The 26665-nt window shown below is 40.4% G+C and overlaps 2 protein-coding genes across 13 annotated transcripts in view; one reads left to right on the top strand and one right to left on the bottom strand.

Annotated features, from left to right (window-relative positions):
- NRDC (nardilysin convertase) overlaps positions 1–2571 on the top strand; it is a 73025-nt gene extending 70454 nt beyond the window's left edge. The window contains exons 28-31 of one of the 2 annotated variants that reach the window (XM_036256493.1): positions 320–410; positions 692–808; positions 1725–1814; positions 1939–2571. In XM_036256493.1, coding sequence (XP_036112386.1) covers positions 320–410; positions 692–808; positions 1725–1814; positions 1939–2136 — 496 coding nt within the window. In that variant the 3' untranslated portion in view covers positions 2137–2571. The remainder of the gene's footprint in view (positions 1–319; positions 411–691; positions 809–1724; positions 1815–1938) is intronic. The other variant, XM_036256494.1, reaches the window with a different exon arrangement.
- Positions 1–26665, bottom strand: part of OSBPL9 (oxysterol binding protein like 9) — a 172351-nt gene that overhangs the window by 5173 nt on the left and 140513 nt on the right. For 7 of the 11 annotated variants that reach the window (XM_036256507.1, XM_036256509.1, XM_036256504.1 and 4 more), the window contains 12 exons: positions 23962–24074; positions 23719–23837; positions 18972–19057; positions 13303–13474; positions 11989–12073; positions 11190–11300; positions 10842–10905; positions 10581–10721; positions 7218–7296; positions 5970–6061; positions 3745–3880; positions 3126–3489 (listed from right to left, as the gene is read on the bottom strand). In XM_036256507.1, coding sequence (XP_036112400.1) covers positions 3415–3489; positions 3745–3880; positions 5970–6061; positions 7218–7296; positions 10581–10721; positions 10842–10905; positions 11190–11300; positions 11989–12073; positions 13303–13474; positions 18972–19057; positions 23719–23837; positions 23962–24074 — 1273 coding nt within the window. In that variant the 3' untranslated portion in view covers positions 3126–3414. Of the gene's footprint in view, positions 1–2805; positions 3490–3744; positions 3881–5969; positions 6062–7217; positions 7297–10580; positions 10722–10841; positions 10906–11189; positions 11301–11988; positions 12074–13302; positions 13475–18971; positions 19058–23718; positions 23838–23961; positions 24075–26665 lie in introns of those variants that run through there. The other 4 variants (XM_036256511.1, XM_036256508.1, XM_036256505.1 and 1 more) reach the window with 3 other exon arrangements.

Below are 26665 nucleotides of genomic sequence, written 5' to 3' on the forward strand. Positions count from 1 at the left end.
TCTTCAGGCAGACCTGAGGACAGAAAGGCAAAGGTGCCTGACCTGACTTTCATGCTAGAACCAAGGTACAAGGCCTTGTTGGTTCTCAGCTTTGGAATGGTCAAGCATGGCTATCACTGCTTTAGTATGAGATACCAGGAAAATGGGCTAGAGGTGGAGGTAGTTCTTCCCATTTATTTCTCTCCCTCAATTTAAGAGCGTGCTGAGGACTGGGAAGAAAACACTTCAGTCTCTTTTCTAGAAATACGCCTTAGCCCTAAGTTATCTCCTTTGTCTTCTACTTGAGACCAGGTTTCTGATGACTTTTGTTTTGTTTCAGCTCTGAAGTTGTTGATAAAAAGATAGAAGAGTTTCTTTCTAGCTTTGAGGAAAAGATTGAAAACCTCACCGAGGATGCATTCAACACCCAGGTGACTGACTGAGCTGGCCTGGTCCTTTGTTCCTTGGCCCACACAAGCCCTCAAGACAACTGGACACCAGTCTTAGCTGTGTGCTGGCCAGTTTTGGAACTCTGTAGCCCCACCTTAATTTGGCCATGTTTTCCTAACTTTAGCCTTCCTCATCATGCTAGCAGGTCCCAAGTGAGGGGACCATAGCATGCCCATCACAAACCAGACTGGACAGGGCCTAGTGTGTTCTGGAGGAACCAGTGTGATGCTAACACCTGAAGATCTCTTTTTGGTGGTAACAGGTCACAGCCCTGATCAAGCTGAAGGAATGTGAGGATACCCACCTTGGGGAGGAGGTGGATAGAAACTGGAATGAAGTGGTGACACAGCAGTATCTCTTTGACCGCCTTGTACATGAGGTAATAATACGGTTTTCAGAGGACAGCACTGACAGGGACTCCTGATTTTACAGGAGTCACAATTCCAAGCATATCAATATTATGAGGAAGAGACACCTAGGGCACTCATATCCAGGCTTGGTTATTGCATATTTCTTGATTAGTTTCCAGACTGGCTTCTCTAGCATCTTAGGTTGCCAAGTGAGCAGGCAACCTTACCCCCCATCCCAACCAATTTCATTTACAGCGGATTCATTTTTGTATTATATATTGAGGTTCACTTTAAGATTTGTGAGGGGAAAAAAAAGGTTTCTTTTATCTTTGAAGAAAAGATTGAAAACCTCACTGAGTATGCATTCAGCACTCAGGTGACTGACTGAGCTGGCCTGATCCTTTGTGCCATAGCCCACACACAAGCCCTCAAGACAACTGAACACCAGTCTTAAATGTATGCAGGCCAGTTTTGGAACACTATAGCACCACTTTAATTTGACCATGTCTTCCTAGCTATTTAAAGAAAATTTAAACTCTGGAGAGTTCCTCCTCCAGACTTAATGACTCCTGGAGTAGGTCTTTTGACAAAGTAGTAAAACCCACAAAAAAAGAGCTCTGTCCTACAATCCAGTCTCTCTGATAATAGTTACTGTATTTTTCTCGAGCTATAGTTACTATCTACCTAGAGTTTTGGCTCAGTGTATATTGCTCAGCCTTAAATACAGTACATTGTACCCTCTCTTGCTTGGGTCATCCATTGCTATGAAACCTTTCATTTTTCTTTTTCTTTGGAAGGTTGGGGGTAAGATGAGACTCGAAATAAAGTGATGTGCTTAAACCAAGGAAGACTGCCAGATGTTATATTTAAGAACTATCTTTCCAGAAAGTGTATTGCTAGTCATTTATAGCTTTATTTCTTGCCTGTCTTTCCTTCCCCTATAAGATTGAAGCACTGAAGTCATTCTCAAAATCAGACCTCGTCACCTGGTTCAAAGCTCACAGAGGACCAGGGAGTAAAATGCTTAGTGTTCATGTGAGTATGGTTGTCATTTAGCTGTTACCATTCACTGAGTTTGGGTTGGTGCCAGAGATCCTAATAGGTTTTTGCCCAGATCTGCTCAGTGTATTTCTCACCTTGAGCCTTTGGCTTCTTTCAGGTTGTTGGATTTGGGAAGTATGAGCCAGAAGAGGATGGTACCACTCTTGGTGAAGATTCAAACTCTTTTTGTGAAGCACTGCAGCTGACCTACCTGCCAACCTCTCCTATGCTGAAAGATTCTACCATCCCCATTACTGACATCAGGGCTTTCACATCAACACTTAACCTTTTCCCCTACCATAAAATAGTCAAATAAACTGCAGTCTCATTGGCCTGAATGAAGCATTGTGTATTTAAAAGGTGTATTTTATGAAGTTACACTACTATGGTCTTAGGGCTTCCATTGAGTTTTTTGCACTGGCATCACAGAATTTGATTTACTCCCACCCCTTCTGTTGTGACTAACAAACCAAGGGTTACAGTAGCAGCTGGCAGAGAGAAATTAGCAGGATGGCCAAAATACTTATAGGACAGTTTGAGCTCTGGCACCTCGTCCTCTCAGACGAGACTCCAGTTTTGTACGACAGCCCTGTGTAACTGATGTCTTATTAGTACCTAAATGATGATGTTTTTAATGTATTTTTAAATAAAGATAGTTCTGTACTGCCCTTCAGAACGAGCTATTTGATGCTGTGGCATTCTTGTTTCAGTGTGGGTAGAGATCTAAAAATAAACACTCTTCCCAAACCCTCTAAGGCAATAAAATATTTTTGGATAAAATGTTGGCAGCCCAATGTGTGCTATATGAGAATTCCATGAAGATTTGGTGGGGCTAAAGACAAGACACCAAGTAAGAGAGTGTTGAGGACAAGGATGGATCTTCCATTATTTTAGGCGAGTCCTTGTGAAAAACTAATTCCTGTATTAAAAGTTGCCAAATAATTGGCTCCAAGTTGAACCATAATGATAATAAAATAAACACATTAAGAAAAGGTTGGAAAAAGTACTTTATGAAGCCTTAAGAAGCACTGAGTATAATTAAACTGTAACCCAGAGTTAGATACAATTCCAAAATAAAAGTTATTGTAGGTGAGACCATGAAATTTCCTAATACTTGATTTTAACACATTGTCCTAATTTTCTAAAACAATTCAGAGGAACCAACATTTACAGTAGATGGAATATTTATGAAAATCATCTGGCATCATGTATATCATGTACATGTGTGTATATATATCTCCCAATATTATATGAACTAGGAAACAGATGATGTATATCTCAATAGCAGTACTACAGTGCAGTTTGAGACTGGGATTTAGAAATGCTTTTCAAAGCGTGAGGTTTGGAAAAGGAACAGACGATTTCAAAACCTGAAGTTTTTCTCAGGACTGAAGTCAAAATTGTAACTGCCACAAAAAAGGAAAAAAGGGAAGCTTTTCTCGCTTTAATTGTTCATCTGCATCAGAAAGTCCAGTATCCCTGAGATAGGAACCACTGCAACAAGAAGGGAGTAAGTAGGTTCTCCCAAAGGAAGACTGTTGCTTAATTATGCCTACTGCCCTGGTTATCAGGTGTAAACTTTGCATTTCCCAACCTAATGCTTGGCAGCACCAAGGCGTTTCAGTAATGGTTCATCGTAAACCCAACATTCTCCATCTTCATGAAATAACTGTAAAAGAAAGGGGGGAGAATTCAGTTACACACTTGCTTTGTACTTTTATAGTATCATACTTTTATTATTTTATATCTCATCCCAGTATACAGAAATGAGTGCAGGGCTCTGGGCTCATCTTGTTCATCACTATGCTTGCTTAAAAGTGTTTGGAATTTCAACATTCATTGAAATGAATGAATGAGTTACAGCTCAGTGTACAGGAACAGTAGCCTTTGGGAGGTTGGGGCAGGCTCCCCAAAGCAAGCTTACCCTTGTCTCCCATTGAATTTCCTTCTCCTTCCTTTCTCGGGCTTCTGCTCTTTGTCTTTCTTCAAGTCTATGCTTGGCTTCAGTTGCTGCATCAATATCTCTAATTTTTAAGTTGAAAGTGACATCCTTCCACAGGCTAAAAAAAAAGAAGCCAAGGTGCTAAGTACTAGATGGACACAGAATTATCAGCAATCTTGAAAAGAAAAGTCTAGAGCTATCCTTACATGCTGTAGTTCACAGACTAAAGTTTCTTAAGCTGGCACCATGGCATTGGAGTAAAGAACAGAAAAATAGACTCGGAGGATTCCACTGCTAGTTGTCAGAGAAGGAAATAAAGGATGGGCAGAAAGCTGGATATATGGTAAGGACAACAGAGAAAGAACAGTGAGAACTGAGACCTGGGATTCTATTTCTGGCTGTACATCTAATTAGCCATTCAACTTTGGTGGTGTCAGTTTACCTCTTTAGAGCTTGAGTGTCCTTTACTATACACTAAAGGATTAGATCAGAGGAGCTAAGAAATTCCATTTCAGAAAAGCTCCCTAGGATTTAATAATGAGAACTTGGAGGAACAGTGTAAATAGAGAATAAGGGTCAAGAGGTGAACTGCAGGTGCTTAAAAAGGTAAGCTTTCTCCCAAGGCCTGGAAGGTAACTGGACAGTTCTGGTCCAAACATGTCACTTCACAAGTGAAGATGCCTAGGGACTAGAAAAGTGTCCATGCCGCCCTGGCCGGTTTGGCTCAGCGGTTAGAGCGTCGGCCTGCAGTCCAGAGAGACCCGGGTTCGGTTCCCGCTAAGGGCATGTACCTCGGTTGCAGTTTGTCCCCGGCCCTGGTTGGTCGTGTGGGTGGCAGCCACTCGATGTGTCCCTTTCACATCGATGTTTCTCTCTCTCTCTCTCTCCCTCCTGCTCTATCTGAACAAAGAATGAAAAAGTGTCCTCGGGTGAGGATTAAAAAAAAAAAAGTGTCCATGCCTAAGATCCCCTTCTGGTGAGATGCAGTGTGTATATTTCCACAGTTCCACTCATATAACATAGGCAGTCTAGCCAGGCAGAATATTAACAAGTTAAAGACAACTAGCAGGGTAATGATTTGTAAGGCCGCCTTCCTTCGCTTATAAAGTCCCCTAATACGCTAAATGAAGAACCTCAGTTCATGATTCCTCACACTACCAAAAGATCCTGATTTTATTGGGAAAGGAAAAAATTATGATGTTTGAGATTACTGGACAATTAAATACCAATTAGGCATTTGATGATATTAAGGAATAACTGATTTTCTTAAAGCATGATAATGATATTTTAAGTTTTTTTTTAAGTCATTTTAGAGATATATGCTAAAATACTTAGGGATGAAATTTTTTTTTCTTTATTTTTAATCCTCACCTTAGGACACTTTTGCATTTATCTTCAGATAGAGCAGGAGGAAGAGAAAGGGAGAAACATCGATGTGAGAGAGACACATCGAGTAGCTGCCACCCACACGACCCCAACTGGGGTTGGGGACAAACTGCAACTTAGTACATACCCTTAGCGGGCACCAAACCCAGGACTCTCAGGTTCATGGGCTGACGCTCTTAACTACTGAGCCAAACCAGTCAAGGCTAAAATTTTTATATATATTTTTTAATATGTTTTTATTGATTTTCCAGAGAGGGAGAGAAAGAGAAAGAGAAAGAGAAAGAGAGAGAAAGAGAAAGAGAAAGAGAAAGAGAGAGAAAAAGAGAAAGAGAGAGAAAAAGAGATCGATGTGAGAAGAGAAACATCAGTCAGCTGCTTCCTGCACGCCCCCAACTGGGAATTGAGCCCGCAACCCAGGCATGTGCCCTGACAGGGAATTGAACTGGGAACTCTCAGTCCATGGGACAATGCTCAATCCATTGAGCCACATGTGCCAGGCTCACTCCCATCTCTTAATAACCACAAAGATGGTGATAAGCCAACACACACTGGGTACTTATTGTATGTCAAGCATCATACATATGCTACATGTTCATCTCATTTACTCTTCACAACTGCTGTGAGGTTGCTCCAATTCAGGAAAGAAGGCTGAGAGAGGCAAGCTTACAGTTTGGATACAAAATTAGTAAGTGGTGGAGCTACATGAACCTAGGCATTCAAACTTAGTCTGTGCTCTATTATACTCTGCTCTACTGTCTGCACAACCCAGCCCTGCATCTATGCCTTGCCAATCACCAGCTCTCGTTATGTTGTCTCCTTACCAGCGGGATTCATACTCATTCTGATCTTCCAACTTTCTCACTTTCTTCTTGATTATAGGCAACTTCTTGGTATCTATAAAAACTGAATTTTCCTAGAAAACAGAAGAGAGAGGCAGATATTTTATTGTTCAAACTATTTTTTTTAATCCTCACCCAAGGACATTTTTACATTTATCTTCAGATAGAGCAGGAAGGAGAGAGGGGGGAAGAGAGAGAAACATCAATGTGAGAGAGGCACATCAACTGGTTGCCTCCCACATGACCCCAACCGGGGAGGGGACAAACTGCAACCGAGGTATGTGCCCTTAACGGGAACTGAACCTGGGACTCTGGTCGATGGACCAACACTCTAACCACTGAGCCAAACCGGCCAGGGCTATTGTTCAAACTGTTCTAAGAGGAAGAGTCAACTCTTCCCAGAAGACTTTGATAGATGAAATAATCAAATTCCATGCATGTTAATGACATGGACAATGAGTTTCATCTGCAGTCTTCAGCCTTAAAATATAGTTGTGTCTTAAGTCTTAGTAGAGGCTCAATTCAACAGACATTTTCAACATGATTAGATGCTACATTCTCAGGATGTAATCTTTTAGAGAGCTAGATCCACAAATAACTAATACTAATAAGTATGCAGAAATACCTTTTACATTTCAAATTCTCCAAGTCCAAATTCAGTTTGTTGACTCCTGTTAATGCCATATCACCTTCTGCCTACCTTAATTAGGTACTGTTAGCAAGTTCCTTGAAGGCAAGGAGTACCTTACTCATTTCTGTATCCCTGGTGCCAGGCAGGCAATACATTTCTTATACAAAATCAAACTGTGCACATAAACACAAATCAGTTTAGCACTTCATTTTATAAACATACTACATATTCTAATGATATAGCCAACATTTACTGGGTGTTTACTATGTGCCAAGCATTTTTAACATAGATTTGTCTTTTATTAAAAATTTTTATTAAATTTTTTTTTCAATTACAGTTTACATTCAATATTATTTTGTCAGTTTCAGGTATACAGCATAAAACATATCTTGAGTATTCTGAGAGGAGAGAGGAAAGTGAAATCATTCTACTACTTTACTGCTGGGGGAGAGGTGGAGAAAGGAAAAGGCTTGCCCTGAAGAAATGGAGCTGGCCTTAGAGCTGGCCTTGGGGTCCCTTTGCAGATGAAGGAAGCCAGAGTAAATGATAGGCTACAATTCACTGCAGCCTGAAACAAGTGGCAAAATACAGCTTCTTACCCCTGTTGCATATTTTGCATACATGACACCATTCCATTCCCCTTCAATTGAACAAAAGGACTTCTTGTCATTTGGAGAACTAAATAAAAAGGAAATATTTGTGTTAGTCTCAAGTTGAAAATTACCAAAGAATCTGGTCAGGGTGACCAGAGCAACACACAAGAGCAACTGAAAACTTTGGTAAAGGCAGCTTAATAGAAATGGATGTTTCAGCATCAACTATAAGAACAAGGACCCTAAACAAGATGATAATGAACTTGAGATCCCATGAATAGTGAGTATGAGGTGAGCCCTGTGCTGGGGATGCAGCAGACTAGGGACAATCCCTGCCCTCAGGCTGTTCACAGCAGAGTGGGGAGAAATATCACCCCAGATTCTGGATGGTAAGTGCTGTTGGGAGTTGACGTGAGCAGTGAAGTTCAAGAGCAAAAACTGCTGGGAAAGTTTTGCTTAAGGATATATAACACCAGAGACTAGGCTTTCATCCTTAGGCTGAAAGAGATCTCTGGATCCAATAGTTTGGCCTCTTTTCCTGACAAGGATCCCTTCCTTAAAAGCCCTAACAGACCTCTACTTGGACATAATAGTGATATGTATGGCAGGTATGGAATTTGTAAAGATAAGCATCACACGAAAGGATAGGTTAGGAGGGGCAAGGCAAAGGACAGAAGGAGGCTAAAAGAGGTCAGGAGAGAAAAATACACAGCTGAAGCTGCTATCACTGGACTAAAATTGAAGTTTCCTCTATGATTTAGGGACTTTGAGGGAAGGGGGGATAAATGGAAAGAAAAATCATAGGAACCTAGGTTTAGGTCACTGTATACAGTGGTTCTCAAAGTATGGTCTGGCTCTGGCCGATTTGGCCAGTGGTTAAGAGAGTAGGCCTATGGACCAAAGAGTTCCAGGTTCAATTCCAGTCTAGGGCACGTATCTCGATTGTGGTTCGATCCCCGGCCTGGTCGGGGTCATCTCTCACGTTAATGTTTCTCTCTCTCTCCTTCTCTCTATCTGAAGATAAATAGAAAAATGTATCCTCGGGTGAGGATTATAAAATAAAAAAGTAGCCTGATCAGCCCTGGCCAGTTTGGCTCAGTGGTTGGAGCGTTGGCCTGTGGACCAGAGAGTTCCGGGTTCGCTTCCCACTAGGGGCATGTACCCCCCACTTCCAAAAAAAAGTAGCCTTATCAGTGTGGCTCATGGACTGAGAGGTCCCAGTTCAATTCCTGATCAGGGCACATGCCTGGGCTGTAGGCTCGATCCCCAGTAGGGGGTGTGCAGGAGGCAGTCTATTGATGTGCCTTTCTCACATTGATGTTTCTCTCCCTTCCTCTCTCTCTAAAAAAAAAAATCAATAAAAAAGTTTTTTTAAAAATGATAGTATATAATAAATACATAAAGTAACATTGTTATCATTATCAAGTATTATGTAGCATACATAACAGTATGTGTTATACTTCTATATGACTGTAGCACAGGTCTGTTTACATCAGCAACACCACACACACAAGTAATGTGAAGCATTGTGCTACAACATTACAACAGCTATGTCACTAGGTGACAAGATCTGTCATCTCCATTATAATCTTATAGGACCACCATAGTGTATGTGGTTTGTTGTTGACCAAAAACATCATTATGCAGACATGACATGTATTAGAGGTTTTTTTGTTTTTAAATCCTTACCTGAAGATATTTTTTCATTGATTTTCAGAGAGGGAGGGAGGGAGGGAGAAGAAAGAGAGAGAGAAACATTGATGTAAGAGGGACATATCAATTGGTTGCCTCCTGCAAGACCCCAACCAGGGCCAGGGATCAAACCACAACTAAAGTACGTGCCCTTGACGGGAATCAAACCCTTGACTCTTTGGTCTGTGGGCCAACACTCCAACTGCTGAGCCAAACCAGCCAGGGCAGGGATTTAATTCAGAAAATGTACAATGCCACTCTTCTCACAAATTTCTAAAGTTTTTTCTTTTTCATAAAAATGCTATTATTGTCATCTGTAAGAATCTGTTAATTTTTAATAAGAGAAATACTAACAGATATAAACAAAAGCTCTTTGGTGTTTTTAATAATTTTTTTTTTTTTTTTAATCCTCACCCGAGGGTATTTTTCCATTTTTTGTACAGACAGAATGGGAGGGAGAGAGAGGAAGGGAGAGAGAGAGAGAAACATCGATGTGAAGGGACACATCGAGTGGCTGCCACCCGCACAACCAACCAGGGCCGGGGACAAACTGCAACCGAGGTACATGCCCTTAGCGGGAACCGAACCCGGGTCTCTCCGGACCGCAGGCCGACACTCTAACCGCTGAGCCAAACTGGCCAGGGCTGTTTTTAATAATTTTAAAGTGTAAAGGAGTCCAGAGACCGAAAAGTTTGAGAACCGCCCAGCTAATGCTCAAATCCCTAACTTGAAGAGCCACCAAGAACTCTTGGCTCACAACTTTGAGGGCAGTCTTTCTACATGCAGCTATGACTGGTGGAAAATGCTGCTGAGCTAGCAGTTCCTGTTGGTGCTGAGTACCCCGAAGGACTCTGAGAAGCAGGCACACCCATGCCTTTGTTCTGGACATCCTATGTCCATAACTCCCATCTCGGGGCAGTATCATTACAGTAGTGACTTGTGCTGCCCCCTAAGCTCTGTCCATATTTTCTGACTGTGACATTTGGATTCTACACTGATCCTTAGTAAACTTCATCTTGTGTTCATGGTCCCATCCTGCTCAATACTTTTTTAGATGCTATTCTGTCATCTGAATTAAATTATCTCCCTAGAAAACTGGTTAACCAGTCATGTATCCTCCATTTGCAACTGTTCCTAATTAGGCCTTTGAGGGCAAAGAAAAGTGCTGCAGACTTGTCTCTTCCAGGCAGGTTCCGGGCCCACCCCACTGACGTTACCCAGACAGCACAGCTGTCTTCATTAGACCCTAGAGTGTTAAACAAAACCAAGCCAAGATGTGATGGTTCCTGTTTTTCCCCAGAAAGGCACAGAAAAAAAGACTGTGGACTTGGAGACACTCAGGAGGAAGTCAGTCTACCGCATGGACGAGCCTATGTTCCAATCACAACAATGACAAAGGAATCCGTAAGCTAAATGAACTAGGAAGACCCTTCTCTGTTCCCCATTTGTAAGTTAGGTTTCTAGGAAGAAAATCCCACCAATGACCGCTGATTATTCTGAACTAGTATTTTAGGACTCCTGTAAATGGAATTTTAGGAAGAAACATGACACAGATGTGAAGTACGTTTACAAAGACAGAACCATTAAAATGGTCAATTCCTAATACAAGTTATCATTTAAGATAAAAAGAAAAGTATTTCAGAGAACACCACTAACGCAGGGAAACAAAGTACTTACAAAATCTCAGCAGTAATTCTGTGCTTCTTGCCGCCATAGAAAGGTTTCGTGTGGAATATGATATTTGCACTATAGCCAGTTTTGGAACAATTAATATTGCATTCTCCGCCTAGTTCCACCCAGGGCACTGTGAGGATAGACCTGTTAAATCAGAAGTTTTCAGGTCAGGCTGACAATGCAGAGGAAAGAGAGGGGTGTGGCTTAAGGAATAGCAGGGTTTGCTGCTTGCTGATCAGAGGAAATGGATGCAGCTATACTTGCCTTCCATAGCCATTGGGGAATGTGAGAATGTAATGTTCATCATGGTCCAGACACGAGACACAGCCTGTGGAGAGAAGGGATAGGAACTCTGTTGATTAGTGTCATCTGGCCATAAGGCCTTGAGTGACTGATGGATACTCCAGGATACTCTCTTCAATGTAGGGGAAAACAATCTTGCACCCCACCACTGCTTTCACTCCCAATACACATGCTTACATGCAAACTATGATATCCAGCCTGGGTTTCTGGGGCTATTTCTCTTACTTATTAGACAAGTGTCCGGCATACATTAGAATGACATAAGATTCCCCTATTAACATGGAGCCCACCCCATGCCCAAAGACTTACCCTGCCCTATGTTGTGCACCCCAATTGACATTCCAAGGAATTTTGATTTGGTCCAGATATGAGCATTGAATTGTATCTTCTTGTTAAAACACTCAGCGTAAAAGGCTGAAACTACAGAAAGTGTTTTAAATTAGTGTAACTATATCCACTTCTCCAACTCCCTTAAACTGGGAAGGATCTGACTCCTTGGAAAAATCCTTTACCCCTCAAAGAACTGCCTCAAGTGAGTCCAGAAGGTACCTAACTACCTTTTATACAACTTCCCCCAAAGCAAATGACCATTCAGGGCCACGTGGACAGAAACTTCCCTGAACCATGAGGCTATGGCCAAACCTGGAGGCTTAAAATCAAAGGGCTATCTGTTCTTCTGGTCACTAAGCTTGTCCCTGTGCCAGTCCCAACCTAGGCCCATCAGTATTATCACCACAATGAGCAAATAAGACACTGAGAAGATGTCTCTCCCCAATGTCAGGAAAATACTGTGCAAAAACTACATCTCATTTGTATAAATTGTGTCCAAGTTGCAGAGGTCTCTACAGCACAGTTCATTACATGTACGATGACTTTAGAAGCATTAAAGGTTTATTTTCCAAACCCTGTCTTTTTATACATAATCAGTGAAGCTAGAGTCTTTGGAACTTATACAAGGAACAGATATGAGGCACCCATCCTGACAGGACTGGGAAGACAAGACAGCCATAAAACTGAAAGTAGTGACCTTGCCTACTGAGCTTTTCATGACCTTCTTTAAAGACAGCATGGTTTGAAGTGGATGTTGCAGAGGAGCTCTGTAACTTACTGGGTGGATGATGAGAAACCTGCTCAGCCACGAATGTAACACTGTTTTTGGAAACCCCGGGAACTGGTCCTTCTGAAACTAGCTCCTGTAAGTAAATACAACATCATTTTCTTATGATATAAAAACACAAATCACACTGCAGAGAGTCTAATAAGGGTAATCTTTCCCTCCCAAGGTGGTTACTGCTCTCTCTTCTATACACTCAAAGCACCTGACACACACTTTCATCATGGCTCTTCATTACACTATTGGAATTACTGCTTTGTGTCAGTCTCCCTAAGACATTCATGAAGACAAGGATCAATCATATGCCTGACTTAGGATCAGCCTGGTACAGTGGGCACTTATTAACGTCTACATAATAAATAAGAACATGCCTCTGTCTTCAGAGAGGACTACATGTAACATGTCACTTAGAAAGGGAAAGCGATGGACTTATGTCTACTGACAGACTATTACGTGCCAGGCTCTGTGGGTCAAGGGATTTTTTTCCCTATCCCCTGAGGCCTTTTACATTTATCTGAGTCTTCCTTACTGGTCACCTTTGAATGCTGGGAGCCCTGGGGCTCAGGTTATCAGTTACCTACCACTCTTATCTAGCTACGCTATATTCCTAGATGATTTCATCTATTCCAATGGCTGAATATCTGAGAGCCGCATCTCCATTCCAGATCTCTCCCTTGAACTTCAGACTCTTAAATTCTAACTCCCAACTTGACAGCTCCACCTACCATGTTTAATAGATAGCTCATACTTTATATTTTAAATTAGAGTTCTTAATCTTTCCTGCCCCAAATCCAATCTTTTCCTTCCTAATAAACAGCACCAATCAACTGCTGAAGCCCATATGCAAGGACTCATCTCCAACAGTCTCCCACCTCTTCTCTCCCCCAATCCACCTATCAGTTCTAACTCCAAACTATAGCTCGAATCAACCATGTCTCTCTTGGAATAATGCCAAGGCCTACGCAATAGTCTCCTTGCTTGTATTTTTGGCCCTTTCTAATGTATTTTTCATAAAATCATTAAATGATCTTTTCAAAACAAAAAATGAGATCCTGATAAGCCATAAAATTATCACTATGGCCCACAAGGCCCAGCATGATTGATTGCTAAATCTCTATCCTTAGCTCATGCCATTCTTTCCCCTTGCTCACTATATTCAAAATATGCTAATCCAACAATACTATTCTTCTATGGGCGATGAGCATCTTCTGATCATTACCTGTATCACTGTTATCTATCCCCAAACAAAATGAAATCTTGAATCAGTACACAACTTAAGATAATTAAAAACACTGGTGCAGAACTCACTGTGTTCTCTTCAGCATCATTTGGTAATGTCCAGTGACACTGAAAGATCTCGCCCAAAATGGGATTGTATGGTTTTTTGGCAACTGATCCTCTCCTTCCTGCATGAAAGGCTGAGAGATACCATTTCACAACCTGAACCATTCGGTCTCTGGCATCCTTTTGGTCACTAATGCTACAAGGGAGAAAAAACAAAATTTGTGTTCTGCTTTCTAACAGGATGCAAGCTGATGCAGCAGTACCCCTCAGCATGGTCCACCCTGAGATAAGTTGGGAGGACCCAGGAGTAACCACAAAGTTTCTTTTTAAAACTGAGGTATAGCCCTGGTTGGTTTGGCTCAGTAGTTAAGAGTGTTGGCCTGCGGTCCAGAGAGACCCAGGTTCGGTTCCCATTAAGGGCACGTACCTCAGTTGTACTTTGTCCCCGGCCCTGGTTGGGTCGTGCAAGAGGCAGCCACTCAATGTGTCCCTTTCACATCGATGTTTCTCTCTCTCTCTCTTCCTCTCTCCCTCCCACTCTATCTGAACAAAAAATGAAAAAATGTCCTCGGGTGAGGATTAAAACAAACAAACAAAAAAACTTGAGGTATAATAGACATGTTTAACTCACTGGTCTCAAGTGTTTGGTTTGGTGACTTTGACAAATGTATATATCCATTTAATTAATCACCATCCAATCAAGATATAGAAATTTCCATTACCCTCAAGTTTCCTTATCCCCCCTTTCCAAGCAATTCACCACCCCTCACCCTGATGCAAGCACTGTTTCTGGTTTCTAGTACCATAGGTTAGTTTTTCTTGCTCCAGAACTAAATATAAATGCAGTTTAACTGCCAAATAGTTGGAGATTTTCTAGATGTACTTGTGTTATTGATTTCTAACTTAATCCTTTCATGATCAGAGAATACATACACTCTGTAAGGTTCCAATGATTTTAAGTATATCATGTCTTCCCAGTATATGGTCTATCTGAATGAACGTTCCATTGCACTTGAAAGGACTGTGTTATATAAATTGGTAGTGTCTAGGTCAATTGGGTCAAACTGGTCAATAATACGGTTTGAATCTTTTATAGCCTTACTGAGTTTCTTGGCAGGGGGTGAAGGAGCATGCAGGGAACTACTTGTTCAATCGATTCCTGAGGAATCTCCAACCACAAGTTTAGTCTATTTTTATTGCATGTAATTTGAAGCTGTGTTATTAGGTACATTAACCCATTAAGGATTCTTATTTGTTTTTGATAGACTACTTTTTAAAAAAAATCTTTACTGTTGAATGTAGAATGTATTACAGATGTTCCACATTTTTCCCCCATTGACCCCTCCTCCCCACTCCCACTCCCCCTCCTGCCTTTTCCCATACTATTGTCTGTGTCCATTGGTTATGCACGTAAGTTCTTTGGTTTATTTCTTCCCACCCCCCCAACCCCTTTCCCTTTGAGGTTTGTCAGTCTAGCAATGAATTTGTACTTCTTCATCCCTTCACCTTTTTCACCCATTCCCCCAAACCCCCTACCATCTGGCAACCAACAAAATGTTCTCTGTATCTATGAGAATGTTTCTGTTCTACCTGTTCATTTTGTTTGTAGATTCCACTGTTGAAAGATATGTATTAATTGTCATTCTGTTTGTCCATATATTTTATCTTTTTCTTCAAAAACACCCTTCATCATTTCATATAATAATGGTTTGGTGGTGATGAACTCCTTTAACTTTTTCTTGTCTGGGAAAGTCTTTATATGGCCATCAATTCTAAATGACAACTTTGCAGGACAGAGTAATCTTGGTTGTAGGTTCTTGCTTTTCATCACTCTGAATATTTCTTGCCACTCTCTTCTGGCCTGCAAAGTTTCTTTTGAGAAATCAGCTGACAGCCTTATGGGAGACTCCCTTGTAGGTAACTAGCTGCCTTTCTCTTGCTGCTTTTAAGATTCTCTCTTTGTCTTGAACCTTTTACATTTTGATGATGATGTGTCTTGGTGTGGGCCTCTTGGGGTTCATTTTGTTTGGGACTCTCTATGCTTCCCGGACTTGTATGTCTGTTTCCTTCACCAAGTTAGGAAAGTTTTCTGCCATTATTGTTTCAAACAGGTTTTCGATTTCTTGTTCTCGCTCTTCTTCTGGCACCCCCAAGATGCGAATGTTGGCACGCTTGAAGTTGTCCCAGAGGCTCCTTAGACTATCCTCATTTTTTTGGATTCCTTTTTCTTTTTGCTGTTCTGATTGGGCGTTTTTTGCTTCCTTATATTCCAAATCAATGGTTTGCTTCTTGGATTTACGTACTCTACTATTGAATCTTTGTAAATTATTTTTTATTTCAGTTAAAGCCTCCTTCGTTTCTAACTGTGCATCAATCATTTCTGATTGGTCCTTTTTAAAGCTCTTGAGGCCCTCACTGAGTTCACTGAGCATCCTTATAAGCAGTATTTTGAACTCAGCATCTGTTAGGTTGCTTATCTCCATTTCGCTTAGTTCTTTTCTTGGGGTTTTGTTCTGTTCTTTCATTTAGGACGTTTCTTTGTCTCCTCATTTTGGCTGCCTCCCTGTGTGTGTTTCAGTGTATTACTTAATGAGAGGTATGGGTTTCGCTGAGACCAGATGCTGCTCGTTTGAAAGGATTTAGGAAAAACCTGAAGCAGGATCCAAGACAGGCCAATCCTATGGTTAAGCAAGTGGCAACAGCTTGGGTGGGCCTGAAAGTTGCGTGGGGCGGGGCCTCAGGGAGTCCCCAGGGGGGGGCTACCAGTGTGAGCCAGGTTGCTGGAGTTCCAGATATGGCGGCTGTCTGCCGCCCCCGGGAACGGCTCACCAAAGGAATAAAGGCCTCTCACAGCATGTTTGTCCCCAAGAAAGCCCCCTCTCCAGCCCTTGCTCCAGTGCTAAATAGCTCAGTTCTTCCCTGTATGTCTCTGGCGCCCCTGGAGCTGCCTCCCCTCCAAGCTTAGAGGGAGAGAGTCCGACAAGTCCGTGTGCGGGCCCTTTAGGGAGCTGCCTGGGGCTCCAGCCGCTTCAGCCTCCCTGTGCCTCAGTTCCCACTGGTTTTTCCAGCCAGAAGTTATGGGGACTTCTCTTCCTGGCACTGGAACCCTGAGCGGGGCACCTGGTGTGGGACGGGGACCCCTCAGTCCTCAGGAAGGACCTTCCCAGCCGAGATAGCCTCCTGATTTTTATCCGCCACATGTGGGTGTGGGACCAGCCCGTTGCGCCGCCATCTCGCTGCCCCTCCTACAAGTCTCGATGCAGCTGCTTTAATTCCGTAGTTGTAGGACTTCCATTCAGCTTGATTTCAGGCGGTTTTGAATGATGGTTGTTCTTTAGTTTAGTTGTCTTGGATGTGGTTGTGGGAGGACGAGATACTGCGTTTACCTACGCCGCCATCTTGACCGGAAGTAGTCTGACTACTTTTTTTTATCATATGAAATATCCCTATTTGTCTCTGGTAATATTTGTCTTAAAAACATCTTTGTGCCCTGGCCGGTTTGGCTCAGCAGTTAGAGCCTCGGCCTGCGGTCCAGAGAGATCCGGGTTCGATTCCCACTAAGGGCATGTGCCTCAGTTGCAGTTTATCCCTGGCCCTGGTTGGGTCGTGGCAACCACTCGATATGTCCCTTTCATGTCGATGTCTCTCTCTCTCTCTCTATCTCTCTACCTCCCACTCTATCTGAACAAAATATTTTTAAAAAATGTCCTCAAGTGAGGATTAAAAACAAAAAACAAAAAACATCTTTGTATGATACACCAGCTTTGTTACACTTATTGTTCTGCATATATCTTTGGCCATCCTTCTACTTTTAACCAATCAGTGTCTTCATATTTAAAAACTCTTGCTTGCGCCCTGGCCGGTTTGGCTCAGCAGTTAGAGCATTGGCCTGCGGTCCAGGGAGACCCGGGTTCGGTTCCCGTAAAAGGCATATACCTCAGTTGCAGTTTGTCCCCGGCCCTGGTTGGGTAGCATGAGTGGCAACCATTCGATGTGTCCCTTGATGTGTCCCATTCACGTCGATGTTTCTCTCTCTCCTCCCCCCCCCATCTGAACAAAATATAAAAAAATAAAGTCCTCGGGTGAGGATTAAAAAAAACAACTCTTGCTTGCAAATAACATACGGATGGATTGTGCTTTTTTTTTTTTTTTTATCCTCACCCGAGGACATTTTTCTATTTTTTTTTGTTCAGATAGAGTGGTAGGGAGAGAGAGAGACAGAGAAACATCAACGTGAAAGGGACACATTGAGTGGTTGCCACCCACACGACCCAACCAGGGCCGGGGACAAACTGCAACTGAGGCACATGCCCCTAGAGGGAACCGAACCTGGGTCTCTCAGGACCGTAGGCCAATGCTCTAACCGCTGAGCCAAACTGGCCAGGGCTGGATTGTGCTTTTTTACCCAATCTGAAAATCCTTCTTAAATGGAGCGTGTATGCTATTTCAATTTAGTGTCACTACTGATGAAACTGGGTTTAACTCTACCATCTTGGTATTTGTTTTCTATTTGTTCCCTTTGCTCCTTGTCCCATTATTTCTCCTTTCCTTTTTTAAAAATTTATTATTTTTAGAATTCCATTTAATCTTATCTATTGGCTTTTTAGTTGTACTTTTTAATAGTTTTATTTTTTTATCCCACTCGAGGACATTTTTTGCATTTACCTTCAAACAGAGCAGGAGGGAGAGAGGAAGGTAGAGAGAGAGAGAAACATCAATGCAAGAGAGACACATGGACTGGTTGCCACCCACACAACCCCAATCGGGCCGGGGACAAACTGCAATCGCGGTACATGCCCTTAGTGGGAGCCAAACCCAGGTCTCTCTGGTCTGTGGGTCGATGCTCTGAACACTGGCCTGTGGACTAAAGGGCTGCGGGTTCGATTTTTGTCAAGAGCACATACCTGGGTTATGGGTTTGATTCCTGGCCCTGGTTGGGGTCATGTGGGAGGCAACCAGTAGATTGTTGGCTGCCTCTCTCACATTGGTATTTCTCTCTCTCTCCCTCCCAACCACTGTGACACCTCAGTGATTTGTATCTGGCTTCAGTAAACTATCACCCAAGGCCAAGTAATGCAATCAGAGAAGACAGATTAGAATATCACCTTACAAAGAAAATTTTCCTGCTACCACTGAAAAGCAATGTGAACTCACCTCCTTGTAAATCAATTCCACCTTTAGATGACTTTTGACTTTTGTACATACATCTAATATTGCGAGCTTTACATTTAAGTTTATGAATCAGTCTGTAATCTGGATACTAGACTGTAAGCTCCTCAAGGGCAGACACTGACTTTTTCTTTCTCCAGCTCATAGAATTATCTGAGAAACAATGTGTGCTTTAGAAAGGTTTGATGAACTCAGTTAAGTGGACTTCATCAGGATATGGTATAAATAATTTAACAGTAAATACTAATCCCTGGATCAAATAAGCTTATAGACCTGGCTCTGTAAATATTGGCTACCTATTAATGGGCTCTCAAAATTTTTTTAAGTATTAGCTGCCATCATAAAGTAACATAACCATCATATAATGTAAACCAACGAATAGGGATCTAACATAAACAAAATATTCAATGCCACTTTTCCCCAGAAATGTTTAAAAGGCCGGGAATTCATCTATCCTGCAAAGGCAAAAAGCTATTGAGTAAAAAATCTTTAACAAAAAGAAACTAATGTGTTTAATCAAATACCTCACAAACAGGTCCGGATGTGCAAAAAAGTCTGCATACATTTCTAAAAGAGATCTTCTTTCAAGAATAAATGTTGGAAGAACAACCTGAAAAATACACACATTTGACCCTTGAAGGTCAAATTCCACTACAAAGAAACAGACTGCTGCACTGCTAAAAAAACAAAACCCATTCTAATCACGGTAACACCCACCAAGTACTGCCCAGGCATGCTTCTGATACCTATTTCCCAAACTGATCTGATTCAGAAATGCCCAGTATCCTGCCCAGCAGATGAAAAACAGAGAATACATTTTAAATGTTCAAAGTCACTTCCTCTGTGAACCTCTCTTTAGCTCCCTGGATCAGTGTGACAACAGCAACAAACCACTCTAGACAAGCTTTGGGTGCCTACTACCTGCAGGCATTACATACACATTATCTTATTGAATTGCACAACAATCCTGCTGTGAAGAAATTATTACCCCTATTTCACAGGGGATAAAAACAAAGCTCAAAGAGAGTGAGAAATGTTTTCATTGTACTGTTATTAAAGTAAAATTCAAAATTGGGTTTGTCTGACTTTGGGGGTGGGGTCTGTACACTTTACTCTTTGCTGATGCTTCTCTATCATCATTAGGTGTGCTAGGAAATATATCTACTTATGAATCTGTGTCCTCAAATAACTGGCATGCTCCCAGAATGCAAGGACCACCCTTATTCACACTTGCATTCTCAGCTACTACTACACAGTAAGAAATTTTTATTTTTATATGAGCAACTGAAGTATTCGAATAATCAAAAGAATGAAGAGAATAAGGGTGGGACTCAATGAACTCTTTCTACCATGGGGCTGAACCCATGAAGAAAAATGCTGAGGGGCTGGGAATATGGCAGAAGAGAAAGTAAGTACAATAAAAAAATTGGAATATGGGAAGAAGGAATGAGAAAGATTAGGAATAACTAGTAAAAGAGAAAGTTTCATTAGAGAATGGAAGAAGCGTTTTTAAAATGTGTATCAGAGCCCAGCCGGTGTGGCTCAGTGGATTGAGCGTCGTCCATGAAATGAGAGGTCCCAGTTCGATTCCTGGTCAATGCCTGGGTTGGGCGTTTGATCCTCAGTAGGGGGTGAGCAGAAGGCAGCCGATCAATGTTTCTCTCTCACACTGATGTTTCTATCTCTCTCGTCCTTCCTCTCTCTCTAAAATATCAATAAAAACATATTTTAAAAAGTGAGAAATTAAAAATGTATATAAAAATAAAAGATTATAAATTATTTATTAGGAAAGCACAGCACTATAATAAGCAAACATTCCTTTGAGTTTAATAATTACTACATTGCTACCATATTCAAGATCCTGTGTTAAATACTTTCATACAAGAGATGCTCAAATTACCCTGGAAGTTGAGGAGAAGGAAGGATCATGTTCTGTTTGGGGGACCAGAATGAGGGCAAAGCTGAGAAACAATTCACTGAGGTGGCACTAGACAAAAGCCTTAGAGAAGAGCAAGGCTGTAATTTAAAAAAAAAAAAAAAAAGGAAGAGGAGGAAACAGAAGAGTAAGAAATGAAGATGGGAGAAAAGGATATGGAGCTCTGGCCAGTTTGGCTCAGCGGTTAGAGCATCAGCCTCTGGACCAGAGAGTCGCAGGTTCAACTCTGGCCTAGGGCACAAACCTTGGTTGCAGTTCGGTCCCTGGCCCTGGTCAGGGCCATGTGGGAGGCAACCAGTCAATGTGTGTCTCTCATATCGATGTTCCTCTCTCCCCCCCTCCTTCCCACTCTATCTGAAGATAAATGGGAAAAAAAAATCCTCAGGTGAGGATTAAAAAGAAAAAAGAAGGACATGGAGACAGGAAATTGGGTGTGACAGAAACTGACCAGTGTGGTTGGTTATAAAAAGAGTACATAAAAAGTGCTGATAGAACACAAACGGGACACTCCAGCTGTAATATTCAGAATGTTTATTATGAGGCTACAGAGTTTAAATTTTTTAGTAAACATTCTCCTACAAAACATACATGTTTATAACCTAAAATTGGTTAGATTAGCAGGGAAGCTTATGTACTGACTCAGAGGAACTTCCTATCACTCTTAGGGAACAATAGTGTGTAATTAAAGAAAAATAACTTTTTTCTCTTCATTAAAAAAAAAAATGTTTTAATTGATTTTAGAGAGGAAGGGGGAGAGGGAGGGTGGGAAGGGAGAAAGAGAGAGAGAAACATTGATTGGCTGCCTTCCATACATGCCCTGACCCGGGATCGAACCTGAAATCTAGGTATGTGCCCTGGCTGGGAATCGAAACTGTGACCCTTCGGTATATAGGATGACACTCCAACCAACTGAGCCACACAGGCCAGGGCTAAAATTTTTGTTTTTAGCACTATCCTGATGCATGTCATTATGTCAAACTGCTGTTAACAGTGATGAAAACATGATAGGCTGCCTTCAACCTGGGTTCAAGTTCTTATTTTGCCACTTCTTAGGTGTGAGGAGCTCCTGGAAAATGAACTCAACTTCTCTTAAGTTTCTATGAATGGAGGGTAATTGTATGTCCTGCTTAGGGTTGTTCTGATGACCAAGTGAGATAAATGCGATATGACTGTATAGTATTTCCAAATGCTACAAAGTACTCGGAAAATAACTCCTTTAAAGAAAGTATCTGAACTAAGAAAATAATTTTATAAATAGGAGAATAAGATACAAATTTAAAGCATTATTATAATTATGGAATGCATAAAAGGGATCAAAATGTCAGCATCTGTTGGCAATCACAGCCATTTATATGTGTCAATAAAGATTTCTAAAATAGCTCTTTCTAATAAACACATTTGGTAAAAAATAATTGTATCATTCATAAAATAACAAGCTTTTGTGGCTATGGATCCAAATATGGATTATCTGGCAGAAGTAATTGTGAGGCAAAAATTACAAATTGGACTGTGGCAGACACTTTGGTTGCCTTCATCCCTAGTGACAGAATTCTGATTCAGTTTAGGTTCAGCCTATAGGTTGCCATGAGAGTCACAGGGCCCTCCTAGATCTCAAGGGGTAAATGTGGATTAACCTAAACCAATCGTTTAACCTTCCTTGCCAGTGATTGGGTCAGTTACTCATGGACACATGCCTAATTCTGGTCAAAGAGATTCAACTGGAAGTCTGATGGGCCACCTCTGGAAAAGAATGTCCTTCCTTATAACAACAGCAATAAAAAAATCCAATAGAAATTACTTTCTGCCTCTTGACACTTTTGTATAAGGATGTGATGACTGGAAGTGCGGAAGCCATTTTGCAATGATGAGGAGACAAGCCTGATTGTAAGTCAGTATGCTAAGGATGGCAAAACAATGAGATTGAAGAAATGTAGGTTCCCATCCCATGTTATTGACCCACCGATTTAATCAATCCTGAGCTCCTCTACTTCTGGACTTCTCATGTGAAACAATAAACCTAGTATCATTCACGTTACCTTTAGGTGGTACTTCCATAACTGGAGACCAAAACCAACCAAGGTAGAAGATGTCAAAAAGAAATATATTATAAATGTCAACATCTAAAATTCAGTTATGATTTTAAAATTTGAAGTGACAATTCTGCTCCAGCAATTATGAAATCTAATGAACATTGAAAAAATTCTCGGGGCAAACTCCTGTAAATATTGTCTTATCTAGAACATTCCTGGCAAGTATGCTGGGTTCCACAAGTTAATCCTATCCTTGTGTTTCTGTTCTCATTTGGATTTAGGGTAAAAGATTTTATTATAGACAGTTATCAGAAAGTATTCTAGATTAAGTTTTTTCCTTAATTACCCTCTAAATCCAAAACCAAAATGAAGCTTACCACTGACAAAGACTAGTTTGACTTGGTCATAACAAAAGCAAGAATCCTAAATTTTATTAACTTTCTAAAGATGAGCAGAATAATAACTTAACCAATATGAAAGCTATTATTGCAGCTCAAATCTTTAAGATAAGAGGCAGCAGTGGAAAGATTACAGATTTTTTAAATCACATACCAGATAAGAATCTCTCTTCTGCCACTTAATAGAATTTAGCCAAGTTATTTAACCTACATAAGTTTTAGTTTCCTCATCTATAAATTGAATTAACAATAATACCTACTTTGTAGTGCTGTGGTGAGAATCAAGTGACAGGATGAGGCTCCTAGCAGTGCAGACATACACAAAAGTACCCATACACTAGTCTCCTAAAATCATGGCATTATTTAGAGCATCAAGATTAATTCAAATTTAAATCCAGACCACAGTAATTGTACAGTTGAATGTGTGTCATATAATTTTCCATTCATTATCTGTTCTAATCCTTACAACTCTGTGTGTCCATTTTGCATATGAAAAACCTAAAGATCACAGAGGAAGGGACTTGCTCCAGGTCACTTGGTTTGGTAATAGCAGAGGTAGGATGCTAACACAGGTCCTCTAACCCCAAGGTCAGAACTCTGCTCATTTTGATTTTGTGCATACTATACTGCTTTAGTTTTTTGTCCAACCCACTAACAAAGCCCAATACTATTTCTTGTTTGCCCCCATTAAAATCCAAATCTTAATCCATCCATATTATCTCTACGAAATTATTCTAACTTTACTTATTTCATTCATTTATAAAAATCTACATATATATTAAATCACAATAAGAGTAAACAAAAGTTATATCATTATACTATATCTGTAGGCACACTCACCATACAATAACTAAATATCCACACATACACATTACAACTCACAGTAAATGCCAAATTTGATTCTTACCTTAGTAAGATCCATTCCAAGCCTAACCTGTGACAAGAGATGCATGATAACGCTCTTGTGCTCTTCCACTGACCCTGCCTCCCCTTCATCATCTCTATCATCATAGGAATCGAAAAGGTCTACAATAAAACAGATATCCTTAGATTGGTGTTAAACTGGGCCAATCTGTGCTGCTACCAGAACTGCAATTTTTTTCCCAAACAAATGTTTTTAAGAAATAAGTCATTCTCAAAGATCACTTACCAGCATCACTTGTTCCATTGGACATAGAAGAATTCAGTGATTCTGTGGTATCTGGACGCTTTAGACTATTTCCTGAGCTGCTGTGGGTCAAGACTGAAGCAGATGCAGAGGAACTAAAAAAATATTAATCTTAAGTTTTTTAAGGAAGCAATTTAGAATCACAGTAAGACATTAATTTACTAAGCTACTTGAAAACTAATATACTCAGCTGATAAACTGTACTCTCAGAGTAGCTGGTATATACACACATATATACACTTTCCAACTCTCCCTGTTCACTCCCATTCTGAGACTCTCAGACTGCAAAGTCTGATGGCCAAATCTCATGTCTTATGCTTTTTGTATAGTATGTGCTCAACCAAGCCATCTTGAAAGGTCATAAAAAATTAGTTTTGCTTATTTGTCTAAGTTTAAAACTAGAGTTCATTTTTGGATTTTGTTATTTGTTACTTTGTACAAATGTTGATATATCATAATTCTTGGCAACAATTTCCAGAACCTCAAAAATGGCAAGTCTATTACTTAGTCCCAGAAAGATGTCTTGTCTATATTTTTGAGATCCATTGATAAAAGTCCACATTGGTATTAACACTCTTCCCAGTCATCAAAAAACTGTATTTAAAATTACAATATAAAAAAGCATATTATTTTTTTACAAGTAAATTTAGGGAAAAGCTTCCTCTATTATACTATTATACATGTGAACATAATTTATCCAGGATTAGTATTTGCATATTAATTTAAAAAAATCAGCCCTGGCCAGTTTGGCTCAGCAGTTAGGGTATAGGCCCATGAACCAAAGAGTCTCTAGATTGATTCCAGTCAAGGGCACATTCCTCGGTTGCGGTTCGGTCCCCGGCCCTGGTTGGGGTCATGCGGAGGCAGCCAATCGATGTGTCTCTCTGACATCGATGTTCCTCTCTCTCTCCAACCCCCTCCCCTCTCTCTCTGTTCCTCCCACTTTATCTGAAGATAAATGGAAAAATATCCTTGGGTGAGGATTAAAAAAAAAAAAAAGAATAATCAAAGACAGAGTTTACTTATTAAGTATAAAAACAGAAACCAAATTTCTTTTTCTTAAATTAATTTCTTCTTTTAATCCTCACCTGAGGATATTTTTCCATTTATCTTCAGATAGAGTGGGAGGGAGAGAGAGGGAGATAAAGGGGGAGAGAGAGAAATATCGACATGAGAGGGACACATGGACTGGTTCCCGACCAGGGCCAGGGACGAACTGCAACCCATTTGCCTAAATCAAACCCACAACACATTGGTCCTCAGAATGACACTCTACCGCTGAGCCAAACCAGCCAGGGCGAAACCAAATTTCTTACACTGCAGATATAATTTATAAAATAGTACACACATATAATCACTATTTTTTTACAAAATTATAGGTGTGAAACATATGTATTCTAATTTAAACATAGTTTGCTCTGATTACTTACCTACTTTTGATTTTTTATTTAATAATAAACTTTATTTTTTAGAGCAGTTTTAGGTCTACAGCAAACCAAGTAGAAAGTACAGAATTCCCATATGCTCCACCTCCCCCACTATCAACATCACACACCAAGTGTTACATTTGTAATCACTAATGAACCTAAAAATTGACACATCATCACTCAAGGTCTATAGTTTACATCACAGTTGTACAGCCTATGGATTTTGACAATGAATAATGACAAACTTCCATCACTGTAGTAAAATTTTTCCACCTCCCAAATTCTCTGTGCTTTGCCTATTATTAGGACATTTTAATATTAGAATATTAGAACATATATACTCTAATTTAAACATAGTTAAATGTTTACTTACTTTCTTTTAATCTAGTTTTCAAAAATCCTTAGTTAACCAAATATTGCTTATTTGAGAATTTAGTAGTTTTCATCACAAGATACTGTAACTAATGTCTACCTTACTAGGTTTGAGAGAAAATGGAAAACATGAATAAAGACATAGGTAAAGAGAAATCAAATTGTCATTAAATAAAAGACCACATGAAAATTAGCTTCAAAATATTTTGTGTCCCTTTGACACACCATCAAAATAGTGTCAATACTTTAAATCAGTTGATCTTAACACCCCAAATCCTTTAAAACATGTATCTTATTTTAGAGGCATTTCTGAAGGTCAGAACTATTCATGCTGTGCTTTTCCCCCTAGCTTGGATTAGAAACCACACTTGGGCCAAGTGAAATGCTCAATAAAGGTCAAAATAAATTTAAAAATGGGATAAATTCTTACTTGCCCATTTTACAAATTACTATGTACAGAAAAAAAGATTTAAAGAGTGCGGGTGGCAGCCACTCAATGTGTCCCTTTCACGTCGATATTTCTCTCTCTCTCTCTTCCTCTCTTTCCCTCCCACTCTATCTGAACAAAAAATGGAAAAATGTCCTCGGGTGAGGATAAAAAAAAGATTTAAAGAATATAGTTAAAAGCCAATAGCAATCTTGACAAAAATTATATGCATACAAAAAAGATTTATCTTCGATGAGCTAACTTGTATAGAATTTAATCATAAGATAATAAACTAAACAAAAAATGTAAAGCTCTGAACTTAATTATAATTACAAGAGAATCCATAACAACCCTACAAGTTAGACATGATTATTCTCGTCACATACAGATGCTCAGAGGTTCAATGACCAACCTGAAGTCACACGGCTGATAAGTAGTAGAGCCATTTCAAATGCACATC

This window comes from Molossus molossus, unplaced genomic scaffold (genome assembly GCF_014108415.1).
Source record: "Molossus molossus isolate mMolMol1 unplaced genomic scaffold, mMolMol1.p scaffold_m16_p_12, whole genome shotgun sequence".
Classification (NCBI taxonomy): Eukaryota; Metazoa; Chordata; class Mammalia; order Chiroptera; family Molossidae; genus Molossus; species Molossus molossus.